Source organism: Vidua macroura, chromosome 3 (assembly GCF_024509145.1).
Source record: "Vidua macroura isolate BioBank_ID:100142 chromosome 3, ASM2450914v1, whole genome shotgun sequence".
Classification (NCBI taxonomy): domain Eukaryota; kingdom Metazoa; phylum Chordata; class Aves; order Passeriformes; family Viduidae; genus Vidua; species Vidua macroura.
Window position 1 is genome coordinate 70,810,010 of NC_071573.1, and position 27,070 is coordinate 70,837,079.

The 27,070-nt window shown below is 39.9% G+C and overlaps 1 protein-coding gene across 1 annotated transcript in view; it reads right to left on the reverse strand.

Moving 5' to 3' along the window:
• The window catches only part of SOBP (sine oculis binding protein homolog), a 112,155-nt gene that overhangs the window by 62,808 nt on the left and 22,277 nt on the right, over window positions 1-27,070 (reverse strand). Inside the window, exon 4 of the mRNA XM_053974326.1 lies at window positions 25,291-25,442. Coding sequence (XP_053830301.1) covers window positions 25,291-25,442 — 152 coding nt within the window. The remainder of the gene's footprint in view (window positions 1-25,290; window positions 25,443-27,070) is intronic.

The window sequence follows — 27,070 nt, forward strand, 5'->3', positions numbered from 1 at the left end:
GACTTTAATTGCATCTCCACACTTTCTTTTTCAAAAGTTATTTTAAATATATGACAGACTGCTCCTTAAAACCTGGCCATGGTCTGCACTAGAGGAAATAGTATCATTGAAAGGCAGAGTTTTGGAACAGCTCTTACATAAGATATTCAATAACAAGGACTTACCCACTTAAAAAAAGAAAAAAGAGAGACAATGGATGTGATAGTAGTCTATGTAGTATGCTATATTTTTATGGTACAAAAAAAAAGAAACCTCCCATATTTTTGTTACCCAAGCAAAAGTAGCTATCCATTCACAATCCACTATTTCTCACAATGTGAAAAAGTAGAGGTTCAATAAATGTGGTAAAATTTTTTTAAAAAAATAACTCTTTGCAGAACAAGTCACCAAGCTGGGTGATGTGCAGGTCAAAACCATGCACTATTCCAGGAGGAGTGTGATATCTTTTGGAAGGACACATTCATCAGCTATTAACAACAGCAGCACAAGCACTCCCACATGAGAGTAGCTCCAAGGAACCAGCAGACATGGCCTCAATGCAAGGAGCCAGGAGTTTGGCCTGCAGGGTGACCTCAGCTGGAGGTTTCAGACACTTAGGCCTCCCTGCAGTCAAACTCTAGGAATTGGTTTTGGAAATAGGAACTCTGGATCTGTTTTCAAACCTTGAAAGTAACCCATGGAAATTGGGGCTATCATTTCTCCCTCCAGAAAAGGGTAATTAAATTGCTTCTGAGAATGGCAAGAGATTTCAGAGATGGGAGCTGTATTTAACTTTTACAGCAAACACAGCCACACTTTGGCTGAGAGGAGGAAGGGTAAAACACAGGTGTTTATCTCCTGATGGTACTGGACACAGACTAGCTTTTCTTCTTATACATGCTCTAGGAAAGGTTTGTCATTGAAGGGCTTTTGAAAGCCAGGAGGTCACAGCTTTTCTGGCCTTCCAGCTGTCTGTACATACCACAAAAAAAATTCTAGGAATCTATGCCTGTTGTGAGGAAGTTCAGCACTCTTGAAATTCAACAACTTTGAATATCCTGACTTGAGCCAAAAAGAGACAACTAGATTTGAAACACACAAATATCCACAGGAAAATGTGCACATATAATGAGTACAACAGAAATAAATTTCACTCTGACTTCCAGTTTTCTTCAGTTTTACCTGCATTTCTGAGTTCAATTACATGGTCATCCAGGAAATCAACTTAGATTGCACTCCTAGAGATACGTGAAGTAACCAGAAATGTCATCACTCTTGTGATGGCTTTCAGCAGGGGTTTAAATCTTTCTCTCTCAATCTAAGGAATGCGGTGTTGCTCAGAGGAATTCAGACAATTACAAATGAGTATCCTAGAAAACACCACTTCTGGACTGAGAGCTTGCTAGAATATTACCAACTACTAAGAGACTTTCCCTAAAACATATGAACAGGAAAGGAAAGGGCAGCTGGAGATACTAAGAAATGAATTTGCCTAGATCCTGAGCAGGACCTTTAAAACATGCTTCACTAAAAATGGGATAAAAAAAAAATACTAGCCTTGGACACATTTTTTATAAACTTTAATACTACAGTTTTACTAGTTGTAAAGGACTTTCAAAATTACCTTCAATAATATAATGATATAATATAATAAACCCAAAACCACAGTCTCTTGCTACTGTCAGTCACTTGCCTGGTAACAGGTGGAACGTGGCAACATTTATGTAGTTCTGGGACATGGAAAGGAGAATGTAGTAATGGAAAAGAAGAAAAAACCTTGGCTGTGCCAAGATATGCCATTTCTTTTTAGCTAGTTCTGAGGAAAAGATACAACAGCCTCACTATGTGCATAAATGCATGTATGAACATGAATCTCTAGATTTAGTTCCATCACTCACAGGAAGTAATTAGAAACTTTAAAGTTAATTAACATCCTAAACATCCTAAAACTACAACTGTTGTGAAGCAGCTACAACAGTTGCTTCACAAAGGGTGGAGCTGCCACACATAGCAGTGTCAAATGTTGCAAGAGCTCACAGAAACCAATGTGGTTTTTATTTCCTTTTCCTATCATTTTTCATCCCTCTTGGTCACCAGGTGCTTGTTGCTGTAGACAGATCACTTCAGGAAGCAGAAGTTCTACAGAAAAGGAGTTTCTAAACCACCCTTGATGGATCAACTAGATCAGATGAACTTGCTTTTTTTTTCCCACATCCTTGCTCATCCCCATACACACCAGGAAACCTATGTTATTCTAGATTGACTGAAATGCAAAAGAGACTAATAGGAGACAGATATCTAGGCCATGGCAGGGAAGAGACCTGGAATACTCACAATAAAATTGACAGGCTTGATGGCTGAATGGATTTAAGCAACAGCTGGCATCTGATGAGTCAAAAATCACAAGTAATCTGATCAGGAGAATAAATCTTTCATGGATTACATTCAATTAAGTGCTTTCGCATCACTGAGAGGCAGATAGACATCCATGCACAATATCTGCTAAAACTAACTAGGTTCCAGATTCACCCACTGAGGCTGAAAGCACAGAAATCTGGAGTTTGTCTGCCAGGCTGGGTATTGGACAGTGGCAATTAATGTGAAAAAGTGACCAACACTTTTGTAAACTCGAAACATCCCTCCAAGGGTATCCCCTCTCCATATGCGAAGAGAGATTGTCTTTAAACTGAAAGAGGAGAGGTTTTTATTGGGTATTAGGAAGAAATTCTTCACTATGAGAGTGATGAGACACTGGCACAGGTTTCCCAGAGAAGCTACTGATGCCCCATCACCATAAGTGTTCAAGGCCAGGTTGGAGTTGGACCCTGAGCAACCTGGTCTAGTGGGAGGTGTCCCTGCCTATGGCAGGGGAGCTGGAACTGGATGTTCTTGAAATTTCTTTCCAAAACAAACCATACTACAATTCACTGATAACAAAGCACCCAGCTCCTTTATGTTTGTTCCATGCAACATGCAGGAGAAGGGCTGATTTCTAAAAGCTGCCACTCAATAAGAAAAGCAGCAAATTTTTATGCCAGCTACTTTTAGCCACAGAGCAGAAAGCGGCAGAGCCAAGCCCATCACGCACTCAAAGGCTTTCATTCCAGAGGCTCCCAGGGCCCAGAAGCTGTGGGGTTCTCAGCAAATCTGAAATAGCTTTCATGGTTGGAGATCAAGTCTCTGCAGTAAAATGTCATGAAACAGTAAAGGCAGAGAGGCAAAGAACTGAATTGAAGCAAAACAAACCAACAACTAACTAGAAAGACAGCATGTCTCTTGGGAAAAGTGTTTAATTGTGATTGATTTTATGATGCTAATATTTTTCATTCATTCCTTTCATTTATTTCACATTTTTCATTAGAGGAAAGTTTTAAGAGGAACTGAAATTTCATGCTGAAATTTCCCATACTGTATGTCCCAACAGTAATTAAAACATGACAGAACAAGGTTATGATGTGGTTCTGAATTTATACAACAGTGTTGGAGTCAAGAGCTCATGCAATTACCTCTAAGAAAGTCACCAGGGCTTGGATTTTAGAAGACCTGGTATAAGTTAAGCAAGCAAGGTCCATTTTTGGTTGTTTTTTTTTTTTTTTCAGGGAAATCAGTTGCTTAATTTCGTCCTGTGCTTTCAGAAATTTCAGGCTTGGCAAAAGGAGCAAAGGAAACACTTTCCCTCATTCCAGAGCTGTGATGATGATAGGTTACAAATGCCCAGCTGCATCAGGGCTGCCTAGATGTGGTGTTCCTGTGGGGTGGCTCCCTTCATGGGTGTTCCATGGAGGAAGGGCTCATGTGGTGCAGGACTACCCACCTGGCTTTCATGTGCCCTTGTGGGTGTCTTTCCTTCCCTGATGAGAGCATGCATCTCTCTGACTGCTACAGCTGTCCATCAGAAAGGAAAACAAAGTGGCAGAAGCCCACCTTTGCTTGATATGCAGCTGTTTGTTGGTGGGAAAGGCTCCTCCCTGTGAAACTGTCCAAGCTGCAAATTCACTGCAGATCTTCAGCTGTCAGCTGGCCAGTTCACAATTACCTTAAACACTTTGACCCCTACTGTGTCCTGAGTATCCATCAGGCAGTGACTGCCGTCTCAGACCAGTTCCAAAAGACTCCCCCTTTGACAGTTACTACATCAGATACGCTCAGCTTTGTTTTCCATTATGGCAGTGGCTTTCTCAGGCCAGATAGGGTTGTGCTTTGCTGTCTGTCTTATAAAATCAACCTATAACTCAAAAATTATGTTGTGTCCTTTCAAAGATTTTCACTCCTGGTAATAAAAAATCTGTGTGTCAGGCTTTCTTGACCATTATTACCCTGATGATTCTTACTGAGGTGGGAAGGCATCTGGTCATTCTCCAGGCACACTGACAGGGACAAAATCCATCTGGGTCAACACAGGAAGCACATAGAGCACGCAGAATTTCTTTGTTAAACAAGAAGGTGCTGTTTTTCTAAATAACCACTTTCTTAACTACAATCTCATTTTAAGCAGAGGTCACTGGCCTCTATTCTTCAAGGAATAAGAGTAATGTGATAAAATCAGCACCAGGAAGGACAGAGGATTAGAAACTGGGGTCAGGGAACAAGGACTTAGGAAGTTGAGAAGGTGTCCCTAAATCTCAGAATATGCTCACTTTCCCTAAACAAAAATCTACTATTTGGGTGTTGAAATTTGAGATTCGCAATAGGAACACGAGCTCCGTCAAACCAGCCGGGTTTTCTGCAACTCTGACAAGGAATTTGGTGCAACAGCTCATGAAAACAGGTGGTGAGTGTCCAGTTCAAACCAGGAAGTAGTGTACTACTGTAAAATTCCCATCTTCCCACCCCTTGAATTAAGATTTTCTATGTCAAAAAAAAAAAAAAAAAAGAAGGTAGGCTCAGCGAAGAGACTGAACTATGCATCTTTAAGATTTTACAGTGCTGGTAATATAAAAGAACTGAAATATTTGCCATTGTCTTATCAAAATATCAGGCCTGCCTGCAACTTACAGGAATATTTTATGAATGGTAAGCCAGAAAGACTTGATTTTTCTTTCTTTCTTGGATCACATTCACAGCAATGCAAGAGCAAAGAATAAGCCCTTCTCTCTTTTGCAGAATTTATTTGCTTCATTAAAAGCCAAAACCCTCTTTCTCTTGCCAGCTGAAATAGCTGCCTTTGTATCCTTAAGTGAAATCATTAAGAAACATGTCAGACAGAGAGAGATGTGATTTTCCCAGGTATTCCTAAAGCCATCGAGTACTACAAGACAGAGCTATGAAATTATACTGCACCACTCCAAGCATTTCTTCCTCTTCCCAAACAGAGCATCATTGTTCTTATTTAAAGAAATAATCCTCACAAAGCTGAAATAATTATTCAGCCCAAACAGCCCATAGCAAGTGAAACAGTCTTTAGACAGCTGTCATGGCTCAGTCTTCCAGAAGCTTTGATTTTAATGAAACTCATTAAGGAAAGAAATTAACAGAAATTAACAGGAAAATATCATAATTTGTCTTGTTTCAGAAAGCTTGAATGGAGACAAAAGGCTCTTAACATGACACGTAATGTGACCAGTCAAAACTCTGTGTCGCTGAATATCGCAGTCTGAGTAAGTCCAAAGCTGCTTATGCTGCAGCTCCACAGCTTGGTGCAGTGAAATGAAAACAGTAAATGAGAATACCCTGTTTTTGGGCACTAAGGAGACTGTCTCCTAAGCATCTGTGCACTGTGTGCCTGTATAAGCATGCAGGAATGTTCAATGAAGATGCTACCTGTAAATATCTTAGGATAATGAAAGATGAAGGGTAATAAACTCTCTTGAGAAGGAAACAATTTTATTGATAGTTCATGACAACTGTTTCTTTTTGCAATACTCTTCAAAGGAGGGAAAAAAAAAACCACTTATCTTTTCAGATACATATTAGGTGTCTAAGTAATCTCTGATTTCCCATTCAGAAGCACAAAAAGGAACATTCCATCATGGTTTTTAATCTGAGTGGAATTGACAGAGGAGCATGCAGTGTTGTAAGCAGCTCAGAAAGGCAGCAATAACAACATAGACACATCCTGGTTTAGTGTCCGCAGCCTCTCCTCTGGCTCTTGCTGGCACGCTCTCCTTTAACTCAGCCTGCTTATGCTGCTGCCTCATCCCAGGAGAGAGCCACACACACCCTCTGCAACATGGGACTGGCATCTGCTCAGTGGCTGGGCTAAAGTCCTGCCCTTCTGCAACCAACTGAGTTTCAACTTTGACTTTCAAAGGGCCAGGATTTAGACTGGAGAAGTTGTGAAAGGGACAGCCATGGTGCTTGGCACCAGAGGGAAGCAAAAGGGACAGCTGGAGAGCAAAAGGGGCATGACAATCTACAGACCACATTCATAAAATAAACTTTTCCCATGAGTGACTATTTATTCCTCACAGGGACCAGTTGTTTTTCTACAGAAAACAATAACACCACTAAGAATCTGTTGAAAGCACATATATAAAAGCACTACCTATTTGGCATTTGGCCCTTGCCACCTGCAGTGGCTGTCAGCTCCTGAGGCAGAGCCATGTTGTGCTGCCATCGTATTAGGAATCTACTGGCAATATCAGGGCAATAACAGGTACGCAGCTACTATAGCTTCCTAGCACAAGGAATTTGTATAAATACAGGTTAAAAAACAAGGTAGTGCTTCCAGGCGGGGGGGAAAGCCTTAGTTATATGGGATTTAGAAACAGTTTTCCTGTGATTTCCTGTGGAATTCACAGTAGGTGTCTGTGGCATGTAAGAAGTGCTGGGGTCCATAAGGGCAGGTACAGAGAGCAGGTATGACAGACAGGGAAAGTCCAAGGAGTAATCAGAAGCTGTTGGCAGGAGGGAGACATGGATGGGTACAGGAAATAAAGACAAATGGAAATGCTTCTGAGAGAAGCAAAAAGTGTTGGGCCTTAAGACAAAGCAATTCTTGAGAAACAGACCACAGCAGAATGACTCCTCCTCCAGTTCAAATAAAGCTTGAATGATAATACAAGCCATAGAGGATATGGAAACTGGATCCTATCCAAATGGCCTCAGAACAAGCTGAATATGTCTAAACTGGAATCACCTGGACCTTCCTTTATCCCAGATGACTAGGAATCTGTTCCCAGCTTTTAGTTAGATAGTTCTCACCTGACATTTATCCAAAATTGTATGCTGTTTCTAATCAAGAATACCAGCAACATCCTTCATACTAACATGCTTAAAGCCATGGTCCACTTGTGAATACAGCTGCTCCAAAAAAAAACCCAAACTTACTCTATTGAAATCACTCGAGACAAACTGATGAGAATGACCAGAATTCAACCCCACAATTCTATACACAATCTGGGAAAGTTTGTGAACTTTTCATTATTCTTTTAAACTTTCTGAATGTCAAGGAGTTGAGGAAATCTATTGAAACATACCAAAAGAGAAGTACCTCCTTACAGTCTCTCAGACTACTTTTTATATGCTTTTATCTAGTAACACTATGATCATAGACTACGACTAAATTAAACAAACCCTCTTGCATTGTAGGGAAATGCCTGGATGACCTCCAGGAGGTTATTTCTGCCCTAACTAGTTCAATGTCAGAGCCATTTTAGGAATACAAATGAGTGGAGAGATTAGGAATAGATGAATTCTGGAATACTGGACTGCTGTGGGTTCACCAGCTCTTTCTGAGCTAGCAGCAGTGATTTCTTTCAAAAAGGAATCTCCCAAAATTAACCTCCTGTCACCTAGATTACCTTCTTCCTGACTGAGAGAACACTGAATTTCTCTTCCATTGGCACTCCTTCTCATGCAATCCATTAGACTATTTACTTAGGCTCTGAAGACTACCTTATGTGTCCTCTACCACACAAAAAAATCCATACATAAATTATTCAGGAGTACATGCTTTATCCATTCCTCCTGTTTAAAAACATGTAAGCCAAATGCTTATCACTTACTGCCACTCAGCTCAAGCTTCCTACTCGCTTCAGCCTGCCTTCAAACTAAAGGCTCAAGATGGCCTGACTTTCCCAGATGTGAATGTCTAGCTGTAAACCCCATCACACTTCCTGGAAGATGAGGTGTTTACAACATCTAGGAAAATCAAATTGTTATGATACAGCTCTTTATTCTTTGTTTTGCTTATTGTGGTAAGCAGAAAATATTTTACCAAAATTCTTTTGCTATCTTGATTTGCTCTCATTTATTTTCACATGCAATTCACTGTGTGTTTGGACCATTCACTCACAAGAGTTATTCCAAAATTGCTTGCACTTTATCAAGTTTCCTTTTATATCCTCCCTTTTTCTTATTTCAAGGAGGCCAAATATAATTTTTTTTCACCTTTTTACAAAGGAAGCCTGGAATCCTGCTGATCCTGCCCAATACCTCCACAATCAAAACAATATGACCTTTAGTCTCCAGTACTTCTGTTTTTCTGCAATCCCTACCTCTGTCTGCTCCTGGAGGGACCATTCCAGCAGCAGTGGCTGTACCTCAGAAAGGTCCCTATGAACTGCTCCGTCTCCTGGTTCAGGAAGAGGTCAACACATCCCTCCCAAATGCAGCTATGGCACAGAGATATGTACTGACCCACTTCAGTCCCTGCTCTCTCATTTATGAACCCCACTCCAAGGACAACTGGGAGAGGGACCCATACTTCCATCACTACTCACTCCTCTGTAATACTCAGAGGAGTAAGGAGGCCTGTCTGTTCCCTGAGAAAAGCTAGAAACCATACCATGAAAATTGTATTAAGAACACAGAGCTCCTGCACATCAAAGAAAACCCCTTCCCTTCCTATTTATATTGGAGACTTCAAAACAGCCACCTCAGCCTTTGCTGTCACTTTAGCTGTTGCAGGAGAGCCTGTTTTCTGCTCTCAGACATGTGTATTTTATGTAGCATGACAAGAAAACACAGTCAAAACTTTTCCTCACTCTAGTCTGAAAAAAAACCACTTTTCTTCTGTATTATAAAGGAATAAAAGCTTTGAGAACTTCGCAGGCAGATTTGTTTGAAAAAGCACTTTAAATACAGAGCAGAAAGCTTTCTTATTATGATTCTTTTCATGAGTTTATTTATGGGACATTTTTTTAATTCTGGAAACAAGACCACATGGCTGCAGCATCTACAGTCTTTCAACCAGATTTGCCTCTAGCTAACCTCAGTTTTATGGAAACCTAATTAAACCAATTTCTGAGGGACTACTACAGTGTAAAACGGTGATCCCATGAAGAATTTCTTTCCCAGAGTTCCTATTGTCACTTACTGCAAAAATGGCAAGATCAAACACAGCGACTTTTCCACAGGTATTGTGCACACTGCAGCAGCCCATGATGCATGATGTAAATGATGACAAGTAAAACACAAGAAAAATGGAAACACTCAGAGCACTGGTGTCACTTATGCCTGGTAATTTGTGTCTGTGCATGCATGTGTCCTGGATTCAGGGGAGATTGGCCAGCTAGGGAAAATGTCTATAAAGCCACAGACCCACATTATACCTGGCACAAGGCTTGTTTCACCTCAGGAAGTTTGCTATGACTTAGTGGAGGCTCACTTTTGCCACTGACATTACTCTGGTAGACAGAGACCTCATCTCACAACCAGGCCCTATCTCATATTGGAGCATCTGTGCCCAAGCACTGCCAAACGTGTACATCCTTCCTGACAGGCTACTCAGAGCCAGTTAAGCCTGGCAAATGTGTTTGTGCACGGCACTTTAGCAATACAGCACACGCAAAACCTGCTAGTTTTCTTCCATAATATTTGCAAATTCCGTAACAGTTGATTATTTATACATTAACCCACAGACTTCATTTCTTCCATCTTATACCCACCCATTGTAGATGTAGTGTTGTTGCCACTTGCTCTGTTAGGCACGAATTAATGCATCAGAGCCGTGTAATTTATGCATGCTATTTTGTCAAGTCTGTTTGTACGGAATCTGCTTTGGAGAGGCAAGCTGCTCTCTACTCTGGGGCCAGAAATAGTATTAATTTTTCTTTTCTTTTGGTGCTATGGATCAAGGTAACTTCAGAGCAGCCACCAGCAAATCTCTGATGAGATGGAAATTGCAATGTTCTATGTTTTATGCCGCTTCAGGTAGAGATGATTTGTGTGCATGCAGAAGTATGACACTGACACAATAGAAGAAAACCCTAGTTGACATGGGTATTCGGGGGATGCCATTATCAGGGCAGCCAAACGACCAAGGACAAAGCACCGATTTACTAAGCTAGAAAATGACTGTGCACTTCTAGGTTTCAAAAACGAGGGAGGAAACCAAACTGCCTGCCTTTCCCAGGAAGCAGTATTACAAGGCAGACAGCTTGTTCCACTTAAATGCGCCCCACTGCAGTAACAGTATTACTTGTGAAATGAAGACACAACATACAGTCTTTTCTTAGTGCTTTACAATTCTCAGGTCAAGTGCTAATACATATTACAGAGCTCTCCCTGGCAAGTATTGTTAGAGCTGTCATTAAAGACCTCCAAAAGTCTTAGCTGTGCAATTCAAAATGTTTCCAAATCCTCTTATCCCAAACATAACAAATCTTGCTGTTGTTAAATCTGATGTTTTGTAAATTCGATACTACTTGGCTTATTGAGGGGGCTGGAGAATTTTTTTTGTGTAATAACACAGATTTCCAGAAAACGAATAAAGCGTCTCTGCAGCAGGGGAATAAGACGGATCTCTGGGAGGGGATTTATGTAGACCCATGGAAAAGGAAAAATCAAAGACCACCTACAGTACAGTATGAAGATGATTCTAGGATTAAAAGGCACAATAATGCTACCCAATTACATCTCTGCCTGGGTCATGTGCTATGCATAGCAGAAAGAAGCAAGATGGCAGATACCCTGGGTTATTTTAATTAATTTAATCATGTGACTAATTGGTCTCTGCTGGGTTTCTGTGGTAACTGCTTCCTAAGTGCTGATGGGCAATTGTGTTAAATGTAGCTTGGAAACTGCACGTAGGGTGCAGTGCCTTCTAGGGAGCAAAGGGAATTGTACAGCTGTGTGGAGAAGGTGCTCCTGCTGGGGCACTGATTATCTCCGTGCAGAATGTCTACAGCTGTACTGTCCTCTTTGCTCGTCTGCTTCCCGAAGGAACATGCAGAAAACATGCTAGACATTTTCCCTCCTGGGCGTGAAAGTAGATTTCCTGTAGGAATATGGGAGGGCACATGTATGCGGCAGAGCACGCGCGATTTGGAAACAAAGGGAGAGCAGCCAGAGCGCCGCACGTGCAAAACTGAAATGACTCCTGCGTGCACAGTGTGAGGCCCTGCAAACCAGAATGTCTTCTTAGTGCTGACTGTGTTCGAGGGTAAATCCATTACCAAGCCCTGACACAAACAACATGTGAAACCGGGTGGGTTTTTTTTTTTTTTCCCCAACTGCTCCTGCTTCTCTTGTATTATTCATGAAATCCCTAAATCCACACGGGTCATAATTAGCATGGAGTACTGCAAAATGGCACAGAGCTGCTTTCAAAATTGGCAAACATGAAAATGACTTGTAAAAGTCATTCTTTGCTTCACGGGTTGAATTTCAGATCACCACGAACGAGAAGTTGTCATCCTGTTGGATCCAAACTTACGCCCATGTCTCCTCACATGATTAACGTAACAGCAAGAATGGAAAGATGATTAATAATAGCAACCTACATTCCAGCAATCACAATTGCACATAAATGACTGTTTAATGGGGTGGTAAGTTAAACCCCATTAAGGGCACAGAGAAAAAAACAACTGAGAATCTCCTCTCCTCAGTACCTTTCAATGGAAAAAAAGCAACCTAAGAAAATATCCTTAAGACAATATAAGACATGCTGCAAATAGAGAACACAATAGGGAACAGAAAATGCCATACCTTATCCTAACCTCACCAATGAAAATGCAGAAAGAGAATAGGAAATGTAGGAAGACATAGCCAGAGAGAGGTTGAAAGTTTGGTAGCTGTATTGTGAAGGCTAGAAAGGTTCCATTTAATAAAGCAAGGGAAAGGATAAGGCAGAATGGTAAAGGAAGAAAAATGTGCATTACCTCCCTGCCCTGGGCTACTGGAGGATAAAGAGCTATCCAGCCTAACTGCAGCAGACCTGAGCTTTATTTTATTTCGTATAAATTAGGTTAAATTTAAAATACTTATACAGCTTTATCAGCAAAAAGTTATAGTTGTAGAGCATAAATATCAAGTTCCTCATTTTTCCTGTTGTAATGCCACCACTGGCTTGAAGTTTGTGATTCAGTTCTCATCTTACTGACATTAGTGGAAATATTGCCCCTGACATTCACAAGACCAAAATACTTCCTTTGTTTTTAAACTGGTGTTCAGCAAGCTATTGCATATTCTGCTCTGCAATTGGTATTGAGTTATTCACACTTAAATTCAAGGCTGAAGAAATTAAAAGCTCAAAATAACCACATTTGCTGTAAGCTGTCTATAACAAATCAGTTCTAGGAAACAACTTACAAACTAGGTGAAATGCTGTAATATCTCTACTGTGTTCTTTGGAAAAGTCAGGCATAGTGAAGCTGCCACACATTATTTTTTGCTGAAATGTCCAGATATAATGAATTAGAGCTCTACATGACCCCTCTTTAAAAACAGCCTTTATTGTGTGAGATTGAACACAACCTCACATACTGCTTTAGTCTTTTTATAAGAAGTCTTTTACACTTTCCATATTTTCACCAACAGCAAATACTAGAAAATATTGACATTTTCAAAATACTCCAAAAGAGCAGTGTGGTGACCCTGACAACTGCATTATGAAGGCTGAAAATTTTTAAGAGAGGCTTGAGAATAACTGAAAGTGAGACAAAACATTTTCATTTGAGTGATATTAACAAAAAACTCCCTAGTAAGACTATACCAAACCTACTGCTCCTGCAGACCCAGTAAGAACTAAATGGAGCTATTACAATTCCTACATTGGGCCAAAATTGCTGCTGATCCAAGCAGCCCCATTTATTTTAATAAAGCTATGCCTGTTTACACCAGCTATGTATTTGCCCAACCAAATGGGACACATCAATTTGGATCTGGATTATGTCACAGAGCCCTTCATGCTTGCTATGCCAGCAGTGCAACAACTCTGATTAGGAAGATGGGTCTCGCCATAGTGATCAGCCCATTTGTTCATCTCATCTGGCAAATTGCAGCTGACAACAGCCAATACCTGAAGGAAGGAATGAAAAATATCCTATAACCTACACAGTTATAGGATGCATCTGGGGCTGACACAGCAGGCAACATCTCTCATGAATGATATTGGTTCCTATTGCTCTTTCACTTGGTTTAGCTATACACTTTGCTAATAGTGATCAGTTTTATCAAACCTCTGCAACTACACCATTTAATTTTAGTACCAGTTCAACTGCTACTCCAAACAGAATACTCATGTTTATTTCAGTGGCTTGTCACTCAGGTCTTTAATTGTAACAGTTGAGTCTAAAAATGGGGCGTGTACTTTTGGGAAGTAATAGCTCCTGCTGAATCTGAGCATGCTATCCTTTCATTTCTGCAGGAGACAGAAAATACACAGAGGATGGTGTATGTATCTCCCTGTCAGTGCCAGCCACTGTGCTTACTAGTGTTTGCTTTTCCCAGCTTAGTCAGTCCCTAGCAAACTCATTTCAGGCCCCAGTTACAAGTGTTAACACCTCAAAGTATTATACATCAAAACTGCAAAAGATGAACCTCTGGTCCAGCCCTCTCTTCCTTCTCTACAGGCTTAACATTTTCCCTAAAGCATCTTTGACTCTTCTGATCACTGAACTCTGCATATCCAAACTCTCTCTAAATCTTGCCACTCCTTCCTCTATCCACATTACAGCAATCACCCAACTATCCTCCCCAACACTCCACCACCCCAGACACTTGCCCATTTAACTACCATTATATCCACATCATCCAACTTACTGCCTTTCTCCAATTCTCCTATCCTCAGCTTCAGGCTGTTCTCTAGCTTCACTCATTCCCCTAAGACATTTTTTTCATGTTGTTTTTTTTTGCCCCCCTAGACATAACATCTCATGTTTGGAAAAGTACAAGTTGGATTTTTTCATTATTTCGAATTCCTCCAGAGAATTATTTCCTGTCCTGTCTGGTATCTGCAACTCCTCCTAGCTCTGTATCAGCTGCAGAGTTTGTGAACTTGTTCTCTGTTCTCTCCTGGAGATCATTAATGAAATATGAAACAAGACCAACCTCACAAAAGTCCCCCTGGCACTTCTCTATCCACAACCTGATATGCTGCTCTTTATCACCACCCTTTACTTTATTCCTTGAGCCTGTTTTCAGGCCACTTGACTGTGCTCATATCCAAAGTAATTTGAATTAATCTGAGGGTAAGATTTCATGAGATGCCATTTCAAGTGCTTTACTAAATTTCAAATCCATTAGAACTTCTAATTTGCCTCCCTCAGCTGATTTCTGTGCGTGTGTACACACTAGCCATGTTTGCTGAGCAAAACCTCTGTACTTGTCTGCTACTCCTTGTCCATGTGGTATAACTGCAGAAAACAGGAATGTGGTTGAGGGGGTTTTTGCATTGAGTATCTGCCTTTTGTTGGAAAATCCAATTTTTTTCCTAAAAAACAATTCGTTTTTCTCAAGAAAATGGAATTGAAATTTTGTGTAGCACATATAAAAACACTCCTCAGCATTATAAAGTAATTCTTCTTTTGGCAGGAAACTTGAGTCCTTTTCAATGCAAGCAGTTTCTTATTTAAATGTCCAGCTTCCTATGAAAACGTGGACTGAGGTATGCTGCATTCACTGCTTCCATGGAGGGCATGAACCTATCCATAGACATCAAATAACACATCAAAACCAACTAATCTAATCCAGCAAACACGATCCCGAGTCCAAACAACTACCTAAAGATCTCTGTCTAAAAGCTGTTATGTGTAAAAATTATATCCCAGCTGTTCTTTACAGTGTTACTGCCTGCCAGGTCATGCCTAGCTGAAGTTACTTTATTCTGCTGTTAAGCAAAATAAATAAAAATTATTTAGGAACTCTCATTTCCTGTGCTCAAGAAGAAAGTAACCTTATGTCTCCTTTTCTTTTTTTGTTTTTGTTTTGGTTTTTTTTAAGCACCATACAAAAGACTTCCAAATTTTCAGGAACAGTTGCTGGTTTTAATGATATATTGCAGATCCTTGTCAATATCTCTGCTGCTTCACACTTTTATTTCCTTAGGAACACTCAGCTGAGCACCATCTGCTCCTGGTGATTTACTGCTCTCGAGTTGCTGAAGTTGCTCCATAACTTCATCCTAAGAGACTTCAATTTCTGTTAAAAGGCCACATTCTGATTTCTTGTGCATCGTGTCCTTGGGACAGGAATTTCCTCATCATCCTCTGTGGTGAAGATGGACACAGGAAATTTAATTTAGTTTCTCTGCTGTTCCACTTTTTCAGAAGTGGTCAGAGCCATGGCTGGATGGCTTACAGGCACAGAGGATTTACAGGTGCCTTTTTGTTTTCTACAGAGCCACTTTTTCTATACTTCCTATACTGCCTGGTACCTGCACCTTTCAGATAATTTCTGCACTCCACCTCAGGAACCTTTAGCTATAACTGATTGACCATGTTTTCGAATATTTTGAAGGAAGTGTTTTGTCTTAAAAAGGCAAAACATTTGGTATTTTCGCTACATGCATGCCTAGGACCCTGGTGGCATTTCCATCATTTAACAATCACACTGTCAATTTGGAAAAAAATGGTTTTTTCCTCTCTTGCTGTGTGAAAAACCACAGAAACAATAGGAAAACAGACCAGATGCAAAATAATTGAATTGCATGTACACAATGTACAGGGCAAATATGCAGAGGGCCTGATCTAAAGCTAATTACAAGCAGTGGGATGTCACCCACTGATGCCAATGGAATATGGATCAGGCCCAAAGAAAGTACACAAAAAAGGAGAGGGAGTTTTTTGTCTCATCTTTCAGTTACAGTAATCATAGGTGTTGTTTGTAACAGTAGTAGGTAGCAAATTTTCCAGTAAAAGTGTGATTTTTAAGTTGACAGTGTCCCTTTAAGCTTATGCACTTCACTTAACTATGCCAGATTTACTCTCCCCTTTCTACTTTTCCTTGCTCAGAGGTATACATACCATCTGTGCATCTAATATGGTGTTCTTAAATAGCCTCCAGAGAGATTCAATGCTTCTTTTTTCCCTTTTAAACTTTCTCTTGTTTAACCCTTTTCCTCAGTATTTTAGAACCTCCTCTTTCAGAGCTCCTGGTTCTTCTTCCTCAGGATGAAGTTATCACATTCACACACTGAAGTCAGTAGTGCAACTACTTGTTCTTTTAATGCTTGTACATTAGTTAAAACTCATAGGGACTTGCCTTATCAAGGCAGTGATATTGATAAATTGCTTCTGCAAAAGGAGGCATGGGACTGGACCATTCAGCAATAGCCAAAGTCAACCACTATATTAATACTACACAATGAAATAATTCAAACCTTTCTCCCCATAAATATTTAAATGTTGGTGCACTGTTTTAATCTCTAGATTAATCTTTTAGGACTTATATTTCTAGTTCTAGGAGCTCTCTTCCACCTCATTTTTAGTAGCACTGTGCACCACAACTCTGAAAGCCTGGGGCTAAATTAAAAATAATAAGAATTATTGAGACTGAGTTGTTGTTTGATTTCTAACTCAACAGGTTTCCCTTTTTATTTGAGACTCTGAATTCCAAGGGAACAAAGGGCCACAGGCACACAGGACACTGCAGTGCTGCATCCATCCATGTGGTAAGAGGGAAATCACTGCACTCGGCCAGTCTAATGGAGATGCTGAGTCCTCGGTGGTTTCCCACGCTCCCCAGGAAAGCTGCACCAGGCTACCATGCCCCACTAACAGCCCTGCACTCACAAAGCCCAGAGAAAGGCTGGAGAGGTGCTCTGCTCTGCTTCTGAAGTAAATGGGCAGCAACAGAGCCACGTCTCCCCCTCGTCCTGTGCATGCCAGCCAAGGAATGGCTCCTGCCTGAGCATCTCCACCAGCCCCTCTGCGTGACAGAGACAGGGTCTGGCCTCCTGCTTCTTAGGCTGGAAAGTAAATAAACCAAAAACCTCTGAAGACACATTCTCCCCACCTCCGAACCCATCAAATGTCTGTTTCTAAGTATTACTAAACAGATGAGTACATTTATTTTAGATACAAAGTTTCATCAAGTCTGACAACTCACAACATATGTTTACTTTCAACTTAAATTCAAATAGGTGAGCTGTAAATGCTTGGAGTTTTGACAAAGCACAGCCAGTCACTGAATTTATCTGGTCATCAAATGATCAAATATTACTGGAGAAACAATTTTCTACTGGAAAGACATTTTACATTTTCAGACTTTTGCTCTATAAAACCCACCTCATTCTTCCATCAAGTTTAACGCCTGCACAGTGAGCACAACTTGATTTATGGCAAGAAACTGACTTCAACTAACAATCCCCAGTAGTACATTTTCCTGTTCATCCAGCAGATTATAAGTTATATCCATTTGGCCTCTCCTAGCCTCATTTAAACTCACAAGGCCAGACTCAAGGTTAATGGGTGTAAGGGTTTCTTCAGTCTTCCCATAAACCAGCAGACATTTCCAAACAAAGCTAAAAGGGATGAAACTTTCCCGGCTAGAAGGGGCCAAAAAGATAGACAACATGATTTACTCCCTTGGTCTGACTCAGTTTCATCCTTGAATTTATTGCAAGATTTCTATGGCTGATGGAGAGGAAAGTCGCCACACTGGGAGTGTAATAGAGTGATTAAATACAGACTGTCAGCTGACAAGAAATGTCACAACACCACCAAATTGCTGCCTCACCTGCACAAATTACTTTGCCACTTGCGAAATGTGACAGCAATGTCATCTGAGACACTTTAGGACTAGAAATTACCTTCCACCATCAGCTGGACACCTCAGGTTTTTTACATTAGACTTCCCACCATGCTATCCTGCCTGGGTGGAATTTTGCCTCATTAAACTATGCCGTTAATTCCAATTTCTGTATTCCACACACCCTTTCAGAAGTGTGTACGAATGGTGTTGCTCACAACATTGTTCCTAATCCAAACACATTTTTGAAAACCATATTTGCTTAATTTTGGTTTTCAAATAAAAATATATAGAGTGAAAAAATACTCAACCTCCTTTTCAATATTTCCCTAAGTTAATGAGCTGACTGATAAATGAACAGATGCCATTAAGGCAATCATTTATTCAAATGTCATGATATTTTTGAACAAACATTTAATATGCATTTCTTTATTTGCCCAGCTCATATTAGTATTAATGATTGATGTGTTCATTAGGAAAAGGAAGAGTGGCACCAAATATAGTCTGTGCAAATTAGATTCACTTTGGAGATCTACCCTAAGCTTTTGTCAGAACAAGGACTGTTCTTGATGCTCATTCTGTGTTGAGCATGTAAAAACGAAGCTGAAAGGTGCCTAATTTCATACAAAGCCAAGGTTAATCTGAGGCAACCGGAGCTGAGACATGAAACAGAGGAGAGCAATGTTTTTTTGAGCAATTGGCTAGCTCACATAGGTTGGAACCAAAGGGGTTCAGAGGTAAAGTAAGCACCGGTGTGTATTATATCTGCTCATTTTCTGAACACATCGTTGTTACTCATTTAAACTCTTTAATCAAAAATCCCTTGGTGATATAAAAATGTCATGGATGCAGATGATGAAGTCTACCTTGCCAAACATTTTAAAGGAGCAAAATGTCTGTTATCTTCTAGTGTCCTCCTCTCCCCTTCAAAAATTCACCCTAAGTGATTTAAAGCCTCAGAAAAGCTTTTTAGTAACCTCCAGAAAAATGGCTACTGGTCATATTTCTCCCGCAGTCATTCTGCAGGTAGAAACTTCTTTCACTTCTCCAATACCAAGGTGACAGAACATCTATTTAAATCCAAATCACTGCTCTAAACGGCATTCACCCAGTGTGCAAGAAACTTAAAAGCATTTCCAGTCAAGTCCTAACACAATTAGTGGTTTTTGTTGTACCATCTGTATGTAAACAAAACTTGCTTCTGGGAAAAAGGAAAAGCGCAATCGTTAAAGCTGTCCAAAACTGATGTGAGGACACCATGCATAAACTGGTAGCTTTGTTTGAATCAAATGCCTGCCCCACAAGAGGCAGCTGTAATTAGCATATTCATCTTGATATAACCAAAGCAGCCAGAATGCAACATGACTGATGTTATGTGACACGGTGGTTAAAATTAAAAGTGAACACGCCTTTTAATTGGATTGGATACCTGCTAGTAATTCAGACAATGGGAATTTGATTCAAATTTATAGTATTAAACGGCAGCAGATGGACATTAAAATGTCCATTGAGTTTGCAAACTGACAAGCACGCTGGGTCTGCCAGATCCCTTCATTAAGTCACTGGTGGCATAAGTCAGGTGCTGCTGCCCATTTCATTGTTAGCAATGGCAATACATTTTGCTTTGTTGTGGGTTAGCAGTGAGATATTCTGACTGATGGCCTCAGTAGGTTAATCTGGAATTTCATTTGCCTCTTCTAATCACAAAAAAAATCCTAGCTCTGGTTTAAGGAAGCAGTTCTATGAGATCTCTGGGTTTAGCATCCTGTAAATAACAAGGCCAACTGATGACAGCAAGACAATGATGCCAATCTTCTTTCTGACCAATGCCACAGCTCAGGATTTTCTTAATATTTCAGTCTCTGTTCCAGATTCTTGGTCACTATCTGCAGCCTTCAACCCTCCACAAACTTTAAAAACATCTTCTGAATGAGGTTATTTTCCTTATCCCTCCTTTTCCAGCCAGTTCCTCAAAGAAGTTTGCAATTGTGCCCCACGCTTGAGCTGTTTCCCCTGCAGACTCAGCGTCTCATCTACATTCACTCATCAGCACTCATTTATATCTCAACAAAGCAATCACAGCTATGGAGATGTTTGTTGTCTTTTTCCCCTCTACCTTCAAGCATTTGCAAGAAACCTTTTCAATTGGCTGCTGTGGCAAATAGGCGCGCGCACACACGCAGATGTGCACACACAAATACACGCACGCACGTTCTACGCAAACCCACAGCAGCAGAAGCAACTTTGTGAACCATTTATTGAATCCTGCTTTTCTCTACAGCTCCACGGAACCAAATATGGGCAACTGCATGCAAAGATGGTGGGACACCTGCTCTGCACTGACCTTTCTGAACACCTGACTAATGCAAGTTAAATCTCTAGGAGAAATAGATTTTCTATTCAGAGCCCCATGTGTTTCAACTATGGAAAGGGAATCTAAAGGAACAGCTAAGCTTTCTTTTTTTTTTTTTTTTTTTCTTTTTTTTTTTTTTTTTTGGTCAGGGCATTATTTGCATCAAGTTGCTCTAAGCAATTTTCCGAATCTCAATGAATAATGATCACTTTACAAATTAAATTTTGCAGATGCATAAGAAAGAGATGAAAGTAGATTTTTTTTTTTTTGCCATTACTCATTGACTTAACAGTGAGATTGTTAAATATCTCTCATGCACTGTTAGGCTGCACAATTAGGCTTGAAATCAAGAGAACTTTCTCTGACAATCCTCAGTAATAATTCTGGGGAATGATAGCTGCTGTTTACTCCCAGTTTATAGTATGCGTTTGTATCTAAATGTCCATATCATCGCTTCGTGATAGATATTAATTAACCAAAAAATTATGCAGCAAGAGCACTAAAGCTATATGATACTGCATGCTCTTTATCATCATTAAATATAGCTTGAAAATGTGAGGAGTTGTCTAATGCAACAGAACTCAGAACTAAATAAATGTGTATGACTTCTTACAGCTCCATTTGATAGTTCACATTCATTTTTGCCACACAGAGATAAAGGACCCTAAACCACACTCCTTGTCTGCACTACTAACACACAGTGTTGCTCATCACTATAAAGGGAGAAAAGGGTCATCCTTGTTTACATCTTCATGGTGCTAAAGAATAGCTTACTTTTACTTTTTGATTTATGCCTTTTTGTTTATTAGTATGAATGAAATTGGACTGCTCTGTAAACAAAAATATCTATCTTTCTTCCTAATTGGGATGCAGTGCAAAGCAGGGACAAGGTCAGGTACAAAATACTGCCTGAGAACCTTGCAGTCACTATGTCTCCAAAGTCTTAGTCAAATCAAGTAAATTATTCTTTAATATATCTGTGAACAGAGTTTATAGCCTCTTTGAAGTCAGTTCTAGTTCTATGTTTGGCTATTTGGTCATAATAAATTTGTTTTCTGACCCAGTGAGTCAAACAACTTAATTTCAAAATTAATCTTTTCAAGCTTCAGACTCACTGGATCCAATTATGAGTCCAACCGTTCCCTTTAAATTTCGTATTCTGAAACTTGGTGGTCTAGTGCTTTTTGCCCTTACATGACTCTTTGGTACTTAACTTTGTATTAGTTGGCCTACAAAATTAAATCTAAGAAGGAAGCATCCAAATCTTATATCTTTGGGTACTAACATTAGTCCCAAATGCTAGTTTTTCCGAAAATGGTTCCTTTTAATCAGTATTTTTATACACAACAGGTTGTCATTATACAATATTCATTATGTGCATTTGACTGGACAAACAGGAGCAGGAATGCAGATTTGGGTTATTTTTGTTTGGGGTTGGCAGTGATGTTATTTTTAGGTTTCTTTCTAAATTGGATCTCGTCTAAATACTTTGGGGTTTGCTTAATGGGGTAAAAGCCTCAATTTTTTGTTCATTTATCACTAATAATTTAGATAAGCTTATTCTGTTGGGGGAGCCTTTATAATTTCAAAACACATATATTTCTATTCTTGCAAGGCATGGCTGCTAGCTCATATAATTTTAAACGGTCGTGACTTTAAAATACCTGGAGCAAAATTTGCATTTCTTATAAGAAAAGCAACTTAAGGTTGCACCAGACTTCTTCCTTACAAACTTCCCATTCCAGGCATGAAGCTCCCTGACAAACCTGGCTATGCATGCATGCAGAGGACACAGAGGCCCAGCTTCCAGAGCACAAATAGACAAGATTCCAGCAGGACAAAAAGCAGGAAAGTCTGATGGGCACCTCTGACTTAACTCCTTGGGTTCAAAGCTCCCAAAGCCAGGAAGGCACCAGCTTATTCCAGTGTGTTGCTACTCTTGCTAAACCTAGTGCAGGAAAGGACTGAGAAGGAGTTAGAAGTTGGGAGCAGCCAGTGCCCAGCTGAACTGGGGCTTTGTGGAGCACTTTCAGGGCACTTCAGTGTGGGCTCATGCCAAGCCTCCCCCAAGTTGGGAATCTGTGGCATGCAGCACTGTAGTGTGCATTTGCCCTGTGTATGGGAAAATATCTTTTTATTAGAATGATTACAAAAGTACTCATTCTGAACACAGCAACTGTCATTCAGGGATGGATAATTCACAGCATTACTTAGTGCTGTTTTGAGGCATTAGTGATGACTAATTCTTTACTGCTTAAACACTCCTATCATCCGAGGCAAGCACTTATTACAGCACTTCTTATCTAGTGGAGGGAGGGAAGACTGCTTAACGTGATCCATTAGGAAACTCAAGCTTTAAATAAAGTGACCACAAAGTCCTATCAGCTCCCAGAAATGCAGCAGCTGTACATATTTAATGTAATACAACACTATATTGTGGCAGAGATCTGCTGTTTAAAACATGCATAAGGCAGGTGAAACGTGACTGTTTTGCTCCTCTGTTTGAAAAATGAGAACGTGTAGAGTGGCATAACTCCTTAAAATACATAAATAAGCATTAGAGTCATCGAGAAGACAGGTACGATGTTGGAATAACAGTAACAGAGCAAAGGTCAGCAGTTAAATCTGAAACTATTGCATCCTGGTTCTTTTGATCTTGTTCCTCAAGACTCCACTCTTTTACTAACAGGTGAAGTGCAAAACCAGAAGCGTGAGGGTCTGCTGAGTTCTACTGTGCTTGTCTTCATTTAACGACAGCACTTCCTAAATATTCTGTCCCGAATCATCTCATGCCATCAACATACATGCAAGGGGCAGCTACAGATTTCCTCTGCTCAGTCAGATCCTGTGAAATTCCAAGTTGCACAGGTCCAAAGAGAAAGAAAATTTAACTCACTGGCTTAGCTTTGAAGCAGAGCCAATCAACATGATAATGTTTTCTCACCATGTTTTGCCAAGTCCTCCCACATGACATTTTGTTAGTTTGAAACCTCTTTAGTGAATAATAGGACATTTCACTGGGATATGCTGGTATATGAAAATATTAGAAATATCTATTGTGTTTCTATACATATATGTGTATATGTATATGTGTATATATTTGTATACGTATATGTGTGTCTGTCTGTCTATACACACATACAAAATAATGAATACAGAGAGTTTTCTGGATGGAAATATCCAGAAGTAGTTCACAGAGGTGTAGGAAAGGGAACCAAGGAGAATGTGAAGCTCTAATTCATCCTTTCTCATAATACAAGGACAAGGAGGCCTCCAATAAAGCACAAGGGTAATAAATAGCAAGTCAGGTAAAAGGGAACTTTTTCTTATACTGCCTCACTGATTGAATTCATGGTCATAAACTATTACTGAATTCTACTACTGATGGGTTACTGGAAGGTTGAAGTACACCTATACATTATGTTAACATGCATTTATTTTCATTTAGTGGAGATCTAAATCTCTTATTTCAGGATCTAAGCTGTAGGTGAGAAAGAATACACTAAGTCCTTTCATCTGCCTCTCCAAAGTTTCCCAAATTATCTGCTACTCATCAGTTCTGGACACACAGGACCACCTAACCAGGATCACTGACAATGCCTCCATTACTAGGAAGTATCTTATCCATGTAAATTAATGACTGGAAGTCACAGGAGCACCAGCTGACAGAGATCTGTGTCCTGTCAGCCCACAGGGCCTGGACTGTGCCTTGCACATTGTAAGGCACACAGAACTGCATGTGACAGAAGTGCACATGTGCACATGCACATACATTTGTGCAGATTTATTTTCAAATGGGGAGCATCTAAGGAGCATGTATTTCCCTTCTCTACACTTTTTCTAGACAAGAAGAATGTAAACAACACTCTTCACAGAATACTCATGTGACTTTTACTTGCCTGTCTGCTCCAGTAGACACTATGAGCTTGATTCGCCAAGACTGCCACTAAAATTCCACTCTACTGATTTTTGCAACCTAATTCTTCAGGGCTTTTTTAGTTTTGTTTTGTTTTTTGGGTTTTTTTTTGACAGGATGATGTGACCCAAACTTATAAAGGAGGTTAATTTGCTATAACATTGCATCCTGAGTCTAGAACCCATATGTACTTATTTATTATTATGACAGATGTAAAAGACAAGATTTAGAGCTCTGAAGTCAGTTTGAACTTGACAGGCTTGGAATGTCCTGAAGCATAAGGGTAAATGGCATCATTTAGGAAGCCAAAATGTAAAGAGTTTTATGAATGATAAACATTTCTAAGACAATAAAGTTACCCAGAGGCTCACACTATTAAGCACCAAAAGGACACAGTTACTTTTTTAACAACTAAAAATTTGAGGTGTTTCTGCTCTATTTTTCTTTAAATGACATGTTACAAATTCTGCTGCAGAAAAACAGCTGCTGAAGTAACCTAGAGGGCATCTTCAGGCACTGTGCTTCAGTGATTACAGCAATTTTTGTAGACATTCAATATTAGGATTGCTTCTAATTTTAGATGGAGTTAAATTTAAATTGAGTAGGAGGGGTGTTCAAGTTACTCTAGATGTTCTAACATTGCTTACCCCAACCCAAAAACTGTATAGGGTCTGAATTTTGTAGCAATGACAAGTTATTAAAAATTATATACTTTTAAAGAATGAAACTAGAGCTCACTAGCAGTAGTGAAAAGATGTCCAGTATTGTGACAGGACTGAGACTTAGGCCCTAAAAGTGTTTACCCACTGGCCATGATCCCAGTGCCATGGGACTTGGTGGCACTGTCATACACCACCTTACTCTATTTCTCTGATAATTCCTCTTAGTTGTGTATGTGTAGGAAGTATCCTGAGACTCTAAGGCCAAATTCAGAGTCTTATGTTAATGCTTATTAGTATTTAAATTTCCTGACCCTCACAAAACCCAAGTATCAAGCTGAGAGAAACTGAAAGAAAGAAGGTTAGTAAAGGGCTGACAGTCCAACAGACAATACAGATGGAGAGTGGTGGAACTAGATGAAACAGAGAAAACAAAAGAAAAGAGTTTCTATTAGATGCTAAATGAGACTCAGGCTGGGCCTGATTAAAGCCACGTCTATGTAGGTTACATCTTTCCTTATTTCTCTTACCTTGTTTCTCTTGAAATATGCTCTTCGGCAAGCTGCAAAGCACTTCTCGCTGCAGAAGCATTTCACTTCACTTCCCATACTCAGGGAATAGCGCTTGATTCCAACTTTCTGGCACCAGGCACACATTATTTGTACATTTGACACATCATCTTCTACAACAAAAATATAAGAACAATGTTTACATGAGATGCAAACACCTTCCTCAGACATCTGCACACTTACTCTTAGATACAAGCAGCACCAGCTCATCTTATTGCTAACTCCCTCACTGTCATAGAGCAGAACTGTGCCTGCCTGTGATCACCAGCTTTGTCCTCAGGCAGCCGCTGACCTGTGCCAGCCAGACTCAGCAGACTGGCAAAGCTTCTAAAATGGCTGGAAAAGATTATTAGCTTCAAAAATTGTGCACTGCTGAAAATGTCTGGAAATCTCAAGAACTTTTTTAGCACGCTTAAGAGTGCACAACTCTTTATTAAATGAGTAACCAAGACTGAAGGTTTAGTGGCTATTGCTGTTATGTTCTTGTTACTTACAGTCTGCTGTAGTGAGTCCCTGAGATGCTCTGCTCAGCAAGCTGGTGATAGAACACAGCCAGAAGATGCTGCACCAAGGCAGGTCTCTAACACGAGCCCTCTTCTAAATAAGAAGGAATATAAAACACCCCTTTTCTGTATTATTTTGAAATGACTAGCATACAAAACAGGGAGCTTTTTTATGAATTCAGCAGTCACAGAAACACAGACTTGAACAAGGCAGAAGTCGCAGCACTGTGGCAAAATTTGCCAGGTTGCTTTTCAATCATTATACTCATTGGTCAAATTTTAATTCAGGCAGAGTTTGCAAGCCTCTTTCAAGCTCTTCTCTAACATGTGTTACAAATGTGGCATGTGTGCCTTCTGCCATGTAAAAATACCACAGAGCTTATTTACAAACGTAAATATTCTTTTGTGGTCATCATTCCCACCTCAGCTTCACAGACAACAGCAGTGAATAGTTAAGCCTACTAAACAGATCAAGTCAATAAGTTAGCAGGAATCTTTCCGGCTTAAAATTCAGAATTCTTCAGTTCTTATGTCCAGTTTATGATACTCAGTGACCTTTCAGTTACAGACAGCAGCCATTGTCTAACTTCTGGGAAAAAATATCTCTGGAGACTAATTGTTAAAGCAGTTCCTGGTCCATGAGCTGTGGAGAATTCATAGCTTAGAGATTCTGTCATGCAGCCATCCTATTTCCCTATAAAGGATTTGTTTTTGAAGCTACGCTGTCATCGTTCAGTAAAATTATTGGCAAACTAATTTTTAGCAGAGTGATTTGGCTCCTTTCCCTGACTATCATAACTCAGAACTATGTGCTGCATTTTACTCACCTTATTGGAATAAATACTGCCAGTTTAATAACTTTTTTCCTTCCACAAACTGTGTTATGATTTACAGCTACAAATAAAATTCTACAATGTAAAATAATGACCTTTTAGTTTTAATCAGACTGTCTACCTTTAAACCTACATTTAAGGCCAAGTTATAGCACAGATTTGTGTTTAATGTATTGTATCACTTACCCTTTAGAGTGGGATTTGTCAGTATTATAGGCACCTTCATATACTGAACACAAAGGGAAATCAAAACAATTTGGCCAAAATTATCACTAGCCATCTCTGGGGTCAAAAAGCCTGCCCTGAGCTGGCTGTAACATCAGCCTGGCACACAGGGTGCTGCTGTGGTGGTTTTGCATGGGGTCATCGCCGCTTTCTCTGCAAACTGGCCTTGTCCAGGGTGCC